The sequence below is a fragment of the Sphaeramia orbicularis genome, chromosome 22, assembly GCF_902148855.1.
Source record: "Sphaeramia orbicularis chromosome 22, fSphaOr1.1, whole genome shotgun sequence".
Lineage (NCBI taxonomy): Eukaryota > Metazoa > Chordata > Actinopteri > Kurtiformes > Apogonidae > Sphaeramia > Sphaeramia orbicularis.
This window is the reverse complement of record NC_043978.1, coordinates 52878590-52889372: the sequence shown is the minus strand read 5'-3', so window position 1 is coordinate 52889372 and position 10783 is coordinate 52878590. Positions and strand designations below refer to the sequence as shown.

The 10783-nt window shown below is 38.4% G+C and overlaps 1 protein-coding gene across 1 annotated transcript; it reads right to left on the bottom strand.

Moving 5' to 3' along the window:
- Positions 1–263: 263 nt before the first annotated feature.
- LOC115413260 (claudin-11-like) lies at positions 264–8566 on the bottom strand. The gene is made up of 3 exons (XM_030125994.1): positions 8173–8566; positions 6813–6977; positions 264–677 (listed from the first exon to the last, which is right to left on the bottom strand). Exons 1-3 carry the CDS (start codon positions 8396–8398, stop codon positions 406–408), a joined length of 663 nt encoding a protein of 220 aa, XP_029981854.1. The 5' UTR covers positions 8399–8566; the 3' UTR covers positions 264–405.
- Positions 8567–10783: the final 2217 nt, after the last annotated feature.

Genomic DNA, 10783 nt, shown 5'->3' with positions numbered 1-10783 from the left:
TAAAAGGTGCACCCGCATACCGGAGGGTTAATCAGCAGATTTATCTTTGTATTGTTAAAGTTATGTTTTTGCCAAAGTTACGCATTCTTATGTAGAACAATAAAAATTGTGAAAAAGTGTGCCACCCTTTACTGGCGTCCTATTGGCTCAACTTTTGTTACAGATGTTCACAATGGCAGTAGGAGCAAGGCAAAATACCATCTGGCATCATTTAGAAAACTTGTACTTCTACCATCACATTGTGAACCACCCTACTGCACACAGATCAACTTCATCTTGGTTTTCATATGACTGTGAGACGCTGACGTGTTTGAATGTGTGTATTTACAGTCCGTCTCTATATACAGTACATACTACAGTCCCCGACACCACGTCCATCCTGGTGAATCAAAACGTCTCCTGTCTTCACACGTGGGCGCTCTTGGCGTGATTGGCCGAGGAGGCGGCCGGCGCGCTGCCACCTCCCTGTTTGGAGTAGTAGAAGCGGTTGTTGTCTTGGTATGAGTGGGATGAAGAAGAGGAGGAGTCTGAGGAGCAGCAGGTGAGAATGGACCCCCCCAACAGGCAGAAGATGGTGCCCACCCAGCCGGTGTAGAGGGAGAAGCCGAAGGACATGAGGCCCTGTTCCTGGTGCGCTCCGATGGGAAACCACACGGTAGACACCACACCACAGAGTGCTGGGGGCGAGCAAAGACAAAAATGAGACAAAGTGGAACTGACACTTCCATAAACTCCTGCTGAAAGTGGCCAGTCCTCCGTTAACAGCTGGAGTGAGGAACAGGAGGCCTTTAGAAGAAGCAAAGGCCAAAGTTTATTTATAGGGACTATTAAGGCTGTAAGAAAATATCACTTCAGCAATATATCACAATATTTCATTTCATAATACTGTATTGATATTTAAAAGTACTGTATCAATATTTTTAGGTATTTATCAAATGCAGATATTGTGGAGGTTGTTTTTTTTTTTCTTTTTTGTTTATATTTTATTTATTTATTTTTTTTTAAACACTCTTTTATTCAGTAATGTTCATTCCTTTGTTGGGACTGAACTCAAATACTGTTCTGATGTTAGTTGTGAACTAATAGAATCTGAACATTTGAACAGGATCTGAAACTGTAATGTCTGTAAAACAGAATTTCAGTTTGAACACAGAAACATTTTGTGATGTAACATTAAATCCTGTTCTGATCAAATAAAAATGTGGTTAGTATTTGTGCAGATTTGTGGTGTAATTCCATTCTTCAAGGAAATAATCATTTTAAAAAAGAAATAAACCAAAAAAATTGCCTTTTTAACAGTATCATGATATATCATGATATATCGCGATATATCATAGCGTGATCCCAGTGTTGTGAGTTGTATCGTATCGCCAGATTCTTGCCAATACACAGCCCTAGAGGGTCTGCACATCTGTCACTTCCCCCCCAGGCCACGCCCCTGTCAGTCAGACTGAGTGTCTTAAACCAACCTGCTCAACATGACGGAGTATAGCAGTAAACACAGCCAGAGAAAAGGATCATGGGAAATCTGAAATTAAATGAAGGACAGTTGGACTGGACATGGATCTGTACGAGCTACTAAAGAACAAGTGGTCCATGAACACTGACATGTGGACCCACATGGAGGATCCAGACCTGATCCAGGGAGGAGGGGGTCAGCGCTATTTGGACCTGAAACAAATATACATGGTTTCATCAGGACTGACAACCAGGGTCCAAAACTAGGGCCCAGAACCAGCTGATCCAAAGGTCATTTACAGTAGACCATGGACTGACCCCAGTGAATATATGCATGATCTACTGGGACTGAGCAGATTTACTGAGTCTAGTTCAGATCCAGTCCTTTATCCAACACAGATACTACTGCTGTGGACCAGCAGGGACCACTGCATTCTGGGAAATTAGCAGATTTACACCATTTACACCATGATAATATTATGGCTTTATTGTCAGAATATGACGACTTTAATCTCATAAACCAATGACATTTTTGTTAAATTATGATTTTTTTTATAACTACGACTTTATTCTCAGAACATTGTGATTCTTTTTGTATTTGACTTTATTCTCATAAAATTACAGGTTTTATCTCCATATTTTATGACTTTATACTCGTAGTGAACAGTGTTTTTCTTTTCTTCTGTGGTCCTAATACTCTGTCGTAGCTTTATTCTCCAGTTCCCCCGTATTTGTAAAACTAGGTTGGCCTCAGTTTCAGTTAGTTTACTAATCATGTAGGAGCACAAGGTTCACAATCACAAAATGAAGACAAAAACCAGGAAAGATCTGATCATGAAACCAAGAGCTGCACTAAGAAGGAGCGTTAGCCAAAACAATTGGTCATTTCAGGTCTGATTGGACCCAAAAATACAGCATCAGTGAATGTTAGCTGACACCAAACAGGATCCACAGATCTAGGTTTGGTTTCCTGGATTTGTGGATCCATCTCCTCTTTTCTTTGTCTTTGGGTGTCTGTAAAACGATCGCTCCCACTGCTTTAAGAACCTGTTCATTCAATCAATCTCACATCAGCTCTGCCCCATTTTTGATTGAATATTGTTCTTCAGTTTAGACAGGATTGAAGCCAACGCTGTCACTCATCTGCCTCTGTCTGACACTCAGTGGGCGTACTTAATGCATACTTCTCATTTTCTTTTCGGTTTCACAGCAAACACTGAGATTTTTTAAAAATGCTTTTCCAAATTGAAGGTTTTATGTGGATTAGAGCGGCACAATTTACCGTTTGGGCATCGTCATCGCGATGTACGTGTACGCATTAGTCACATCGCCGGTCCTGCGATGTAGGAGGGAAATGAACTCAATATGTTCTCATCTGATTTCAGCCTGGGTACCTGACACACACTACGCACAGCGATCCACCAATCACAATCATTCTTAATCAGTTTGCTGAAGTAGACCACGCCCCCTGCACATGGAGTGAGTTGCTGGTAACTAGGGCTGTAAGAAAATATCGGTTCTGCAATATATCGCGATATTTCATTTCACAATACTGTATCAATATATAAAAGTACTGTATCGATTCTATTAGTTTAGATTAGGGAAACTGATGTTCCAGCAACAGTACAGCATCATATGTACAGGACAAAAGCACAAAAAAAAAAAAGAAAAAAAAAAAAAAATTGAACAAAAAATAAGAAAAAAAACAACAATTGGCATCTTTTTGGTATTTATGCTTGCTGGTTGGTATCTTTCAAAAGAGATGAACATTAAGTAGGAGACAAAATGGTGCAGTGGAAATCCCACATTGATACAGAGAACGTGAATGGGTAAGGAAGTTATACGGTAAAAATGTAAATATGCCAAACAAGAACTACAGTGAAGTGACAAGAAATGAGAATAATTTCAAGTCAAAGATGAAACTCCTGCACAAATCCAAATCCTGCTCTTGACATATCGTCGGCTTCCTGATAAAACCTGCTAAGTGACATTTTTGGTTGGGAATAAAAACCTGCTATCTCCCCTATTATAGCTTCAAATTTCAGTCTCCTGTGAAAGTTGTTTACATTTAGGGATGCTCCAATACCGATACGAGTATCGAGCATCGGCTCCAATACTCAGTGTGTGTACTCGTACTTGTAAAAGTAGTCCGATACAAATGCACCGATACCACTTCTGTCCGTGTGACATTCCCAGTTCAGTGCAGCAGGTACGAGGAGGAGGAATAATGTGTGAGTGTGAAGAGTGTGGAGATGGAACCAAAGAAATGAGGGAGATAAAAGTAACGCTGACTGACACAGACAGATACAGACGCAGCGTTCTGTCCGTCCTCTGCGTACATTCCATCTGTTTTCCAGGTGATGGAGGATGAGTACCCAGACGGAGAATACCAGCGGGAGTACGGAGCGGTGCGGACCGCCGCCATCGGAAGTGAAAACCAAACTTGTGTCTCATTTGTCTTTTCTCTTCCTGCTGAAGCTAAACTTTTAAACCTTACCAGAGAAAACGCTGCAGCATTAGTATCACAGTAGTGTTCCCTCTGTCGTCTACAGGTTTGTTATTACTGACTTTCTTCTTCTTCTTCTCTAAAAACTTTCCTCTTCTTCGTGGTATTTGTCCAGTATGGTTAATTCAGAGCTCCGCCCCCTGGTGGATTAACTGACAAACGCTCATTCCAACACATTAAATGTCAGTAGCAGCACTTTGTTCCAGTCAGACTAATGACAACGACAATAAAGCACATTTACAAAAGGAACGAACAACTGGAATGGGATTATTAACCCTGACCATATTTTCAGGGGAAAAACGCCTTAACAGACACACCCAAAGTAAATGAAGAATTCCTTCACAATAATAAGGTTCATATGGATGTTCTTGGTGTCTGTGGACATTTACAGACCTCACAGAATCTATTCCCATTGTCTAAAATATTGTATCTATTACTATGCCTGAGTAAAAACTGTAACAAACTAAAAGAGAAATTAGAATTTTTTATCCTCGCCTGTCTTTTTTTTCAGCTGGATTGACGATGATATGCATAAATTAATTGTTTGCGTCGGAGATTTTTAATAGCGTATATTTCACCCCACAAAGATTAAAAATCATGTTTGAACATTAAAGTTTGCACTAAAATACACTTTCGATGTACTTTTATTAACATTAGGGTCTAAACTTTGAGCAAAAGTTGAAAAAAACATCCATTGTCCTGATTTATTATATTTTTATAGTAGATGAATATTAATATAATTTTTTAGCCCGAATATAATTTTTTGGTCCTATCGGCCTGCCGGCGGGCTGATAAAGCTATTAAGGACTGGTATCGGTACTCGGTATCGGCAAGTACTCAAATGTAAGTACTCGTACTCGGTCTGGAAAAAAGTGCTATCGGTGCATCCCATTCACATTCCATCATAAGTTCCAACATTAAAGGAACAGATTTTTTTTTTGTCATATTTCACAGTTTCCTGTTATATAAAAAGTTTTTTGTTTCTCTTGTAAAATTTGCCAAAAGTCACAGAGCAGGTTTTATCAGGAAGCCGACAATATTAACTATAAAACAGAAAATCTATGAAATAAGTCCGATATTGTTTTGCTAATAAAGTTATTTTATTTTTTTATTATTATTATTATTATTAAATCTATGGACTGGAAACAGGTTGTGCCTTTAAAAAAGCAATGGAAAAGCCAAAGGATGGACCCAGGTGTTCAAATTTTCATTTGAGGGACAAGGGCACTGGAAAATACTGCAGCACCAGACAAATATTTATAAGCACAGTAAAGTGGGCAATTCAGGGAGTGAGTTTCCATGCGGTTCGGGACAAAGGCAGGGTGTGGATGAGAGTAGGTGGAGGACAGGAATGTGATGGGATCTGGGGGAGGGGGGGAGGGGCTGAGTGGAACGGGAACATATAAGTGTGTATGTGTGTGTATACATATGTGTGCACCCAGGGGAGGAAGACGGGCGGTCGGATCCAACATCCTCTGCTCTCAGCAGCTTGTAAGCATTTGAGGAGGGGTTAAAGGAGGTCAGCGCGAGGAAGGCTGAAGGGGATTTGGAAAACAATCTGACCCATCAGTGTGACTGTCACTGTGTCATTTCCTCTAGATGCACTTTATCAGACATTTTGGGACTATCCTGTATTTACTTTTTTTCAAACATATTGTATCAGTCAGCATCAAGTGTGATACATCGTCTGACTAAGAAACTTACACTGTAAAAAATGACTGTAGAATTAACACCAAAAAATTGTAAAATTGCAACATAAAAAAACTGTAAGTGACAATGCAATGCAAAGTTGTTTATTTTAAAAGATTTTTGTCTTAACGATTAAATCAAATATAGCTGTAGTTTTTACAGGAAGAGTATGTGAACAAAAGCAGATTTGGATGAAGAAATGATAGATTTCTATTGTTTTTAGAAAATAAAACTGTACATTGAAAAACAATGTGATGCCGTTTAAATTGCAGAGACCATAATGTTGAAATAACGATTTTTTTTGCTTTTTTTTTTAATAAAAAAGTTATAAAAAAGTAAACATTTACCAATGTACCATTTTAAATTAGTAAATGAAAGGGTTGGTAGAGTTGGTAGAGCAGCTCGTCCAATAACCAAAGGGTTGGTGGTTCCAATCCCGGCTCTGACTGTCCATATGTCCAAGTGTCCATGGAAGACACTGAACCCTAAACTGGTCCCAGTTGGACCTGGTGGATTTGGAAAGAGCTGTGGACACCATGAAGGAGGAGAAAATGAGCTAAAGAAGTGCAGAACATTTACCATTTAAATCCACTGTTAAATCTACATGTTTAAACTGTTAAATCTACATGTTTAAACTGTTCAATCTACATGTTACTCTGTAAATATGTTTACAGTCGGATGTGTTTTTTACAGTATTGTTCTGGAAACCACAGCTGCCAGTTTTTTTCTGTACAAACAAAAGGATTTCTTTTACAGTGTGGAGTTTCAATTAGATGACACTTGTTTTGTTTTTTTTTTTTTTTTTTACTGTAAACTATGATCAAACCTCAGGAAGTTTGTGTTTTTTAATATAGAAAGTGAAAGTTTCCATTTTTAATGTTTGTCTACATCAAACCTGTACTAAATAAATTATTCATTTTAATATTAGTGTGGGTGTTTTCCACTGAAGAGCAGGTGTGTTCTTTAATAATTTATTTATTCACCATGTGGGTACGTTCAAGAAAAGTCTGTTTTTAGACTGATCAGTTGATCATACATTCAGAGTCACTAATGGTCCAAACAAGACAAAGCTGAGAAACTCTGCATATGAACAGGTTTAGTGGTTTGAGCATCTTTAAATAAAATATCTCTATGTGAATGTGAAAGTTCTGTCTCTTACCAACAATCAGAACAAGCAGTCCACCCACAACGGAGCGTTTGTTCTTGGAGCTCTGGGGTTCGTTGCCAAGGCTGATGCAGGGCATGGACATGAGGAGCATTCCCACAGCAGGGAGACCCAGGATGGAGCCTGTGATCATCAGGGCTCGAGTGGTCTGGATGTAGGCTGAAGAAAACACACAGGAGGTGCACGATCACATTAGAACCAGGGAAGACAAAACTCTGTCCCCATTTGACCCCAAAGGTAGATCCAGAGGGTCAGTTTGAGTAAAGAGGAGAAGAAACAGTCATTTTACTTCTTAGAACAGTTAAGATATAAGTGATAAAAAACATAATAAATCTCCACACGGAAAGAAGGATGAAATCTAAATCCCTTTTCACTATGTGTAGTTCTACTATAAAGGTGATGAATGCAGTTAATTTCACACTGAAAAAAAAATCCTGTTGTTTTTACAGAAAAAAAAAACTGGAAGCTGTGGTTTCCAGAACAATACTGTAAAAAACACATCCAACTGTAAACATATTTATGGAGTATCATGTAGATTGAACAGTTTAAACATGTAGATTGAACAGTTTAAACATGTAGATTGAACAGTTTAAACATGTAGATTTAACAGTTTAAACATGTAGATTTAACAGTGGATTTAAATGGTAAATGTTCTGCACTTCTTTAGCTCATTTTCTCCTCCTTCATGGTGTCCACAGCTCTTTCCAAATCCACCAGGTCCAACTGGGACCAGTTTAGGGTTCAGTGTCTTCCATGGACATTTGGACATATGGACAGTCAGAGCCAGGATTGGAACCACCAACCCTCTGGTTATTGGACGAGCCGCTCTACCAACTCTACCAACCCATTCATTTACACATTTAAAATGGTACATTGGTAAATGTTTACTTTTCTATAACTTTTTTATAAAAAAAAAAAAAAAAAAAAAAAAACTACAAACAAATATGCCGTTATTTCAGCATTATGGTCTTACAATTTAAACGGCACCACATTGTTTTTCAATTTACAGTTTAATTTTCTAAAAACAATATAAATCCATCATTTCTTCATCCAAATCTGGTTTTGTTCACATACTCTTCCTGTAAAAACTACAGCTATATTTGATTTAATCGTTAACACAAAAATCTTTTCAAATAAACAACTTTGCATTGTATTGTCACTGACAGTTTTTTATGTTCCAATTTTACAACTTTTTAGTGTAAATTCTACAGTCATTTTTTACAGTGTATAAGTGATTGAAAATAAATATATAAATCTCCACACAGAAAGGAGGATGAAATCAAAATCCCTTTTCATTGTGTCTGTTTCTCCTCTAAAGGTGATGAGTGCAGTTCAGGTCAGGTCCTGGGTCTACCTGGCAGGTCCAGGATCTGGGTCAGGGACACGCAGTGGTACAGTCCCGTGGAGATGACGCATTCCGCCCACGGCCCCTTGGCCCCCAGCTCGTCCATCTTCTTACAGGTGTTCAAGCCGTATTTACACATGGTCACCCAATCGTTGGTCGACGTCGCGATCACGATGCCCAGCCATCCCAGACAGCTGATCAGAAAGCCGCTCAGCTGGAGACAGGAGTTCGCCATGGCACAAACCCGCAGGTCCGAGGAGGAAACCGTTACAAATCCCTAAACCTAAAAACTGAGTCTGACTATAGAGAGATCAGAAAAAATACAGCTCAGGACAGACTCAGAACTCAGAATCAGCTCTGACCATAAAAGCTGAGTGTGCAGTTCAGTCATTCCACACAGGAGCTGTGGTGCGCACTTCAGAAGAATGAGGCTTTTTCATCAACTTCCACTTTATAAAGGAGAATTCAACAGGAAAAAAAAGTGCCCTTCAGCTTTCAGCCAATCACATGCTTTGCCTATAAGACCCCACTTGTGGAAAAAAAAAAAAAACACTATTAGTGTGTACACCAGAGTAGAGCGCGCTGCCCCTTTGACGCCTCCATCCTTGGAACCCGCCTGGACCATCAGTCACACAACACATGACATTTGGAAAAGTTCAGTGCTGCCATCTGCTGGACACTGTCTGTGCTTCAGGTAAATGTCTGCAATGAGGCTAAAGCTGCCTGTGCCATCTGTGCTTTTATTAGTCAATCTGACAGAAGTATTCTCCAATGTAAATCTGTTCTTTATGGATTATGTTTGTGTTTATATTTAGAGTAGACTGATCCTCTTTCTTTTGCTTTGTTTTCTTTGAAAACCTCCAGCCCACACACAGACCACCGAACACCTACAGGACACGTTTAACCAAACAATTCCACAGTTCCATTTGATCCAGTTATAATGGTATATTAAAGTCATAAATACAGTCTGCTCTTATCCAGACAGGTTTTTTTTTTTTTCTCATAAGCATTAACACATGGGTCAGCAACCTCTGCAATCTAAAGAGCCATTTTAGGACAGAAGTAGAAAAACAAAAACTGTCTGGAACCAAAAGATACCTTTATATCATTCCTCAAAGTGGTAACTGTTTAACCCTTTCATGCATGAATTATGATTACCGAAATCAAGATTTTTTTCCTGAATGTTTTTATTCCTCTTTAGGCATGAAAAAAACAATGTGATCGAAATTTCTTTTCTGAAACAATTTTTCACGGAGTTACAAAAATGTCCCCTCAGCTGGACGCCATGTGTTTAATTTTTGAAGCAAAGAAACATGTATTTACTGACATACTGTGTGAAAACTATGAAATGAAATCATTTTTAATCCTGTGAATCTGATGTTTCCTCACATTTTAACATACTCTAATACTAGTTATTACTCACTCAGATAATATGCAACAAAAAAAAACAACTTTTTGTTATAAAAGAAATTTAAATTATACTCTAATAACAATTAGCAATTGATTTAGACTCAAATATGTTACTGCAGATCAGGATTAGCAAGAACAGGAACAGTAATGGTATGAATTGTAACATATGGGGTGTTGCATAAGCATCCACTGTGTTGGCTGATATGGAACTAAAACAACAAAACCCATGAATATACAAGAGAACAGCTGGAGAAGAACTGTCCACTGGAGTGACCACTGTGCATGAAAGGGTTAAGAAGCTCTTTAGAATTAGTTTGTACAGAATATGTGGAGAAGAAATCAAAGTTTCAGTGCATTTACAGAACCACAAAGAACTTACAGAAGCAAAGAAAACAGTGATATTTGTCATTATTTTCATTCAAAAATCAACTGCTATATGAAGACTTTCTGTGCAGTGAAGAATACAGATGAAAATCTTCAGTGTCTAAAAATTAAAAAAGTAATCTACTTTTACTACTACTGCTACTACTATTATTATTTTTAATTCATTTGGAGTATAGTCTACATTTTTACAACTGCATAACATCAGGATCATTTTATGGTTGTGACAATAATAGCGAAATCTGTCAAAACAAACAAACAAATAAACAAACAAGCAAATAAATAAATAAATACATACATACATAAATACATAAATAAATTTTTTAAAAAGTGTTATTCATTTCCTTTTGCTTTTCGACATCGCCTCATTGAAAAGGGCCCAAGAGTCATATGTGGCCCTGGAACCACCGGTTGCCCACCCCTGCATTAACAGGTACACCAGCAGGTGTTTCAGGTGGTTTGTAAGAGGTTTTCACATGGTTACCAATAAACAGCCTTCAGCAGTACAGTACACACACAGACCATTCTGAACAGGCTGTCCAACAGATTTCTAAAGAGCAAAGCCATTCATAGTAAATATAAATATAAATATATATAGATTAATGACATAAATACATCAAAATAAGTCCTCCCTCCCGTATATGTTTCAGTGTTTTTCAGCCTTTTTCAGGTTCACCAAGTTTCATTTTGGGCTTGTTATGACCCATAGGTGGGTCGTTGCGTCGGTCTGTGGGTGTGTCCGTTTAGCTGTGTGTGAGTGGATAATATGTTCCAGGTGCTGAGCCAGATCCTGCAGCGTGATTGGACCAACCAGCCGGAGGCGGACCAA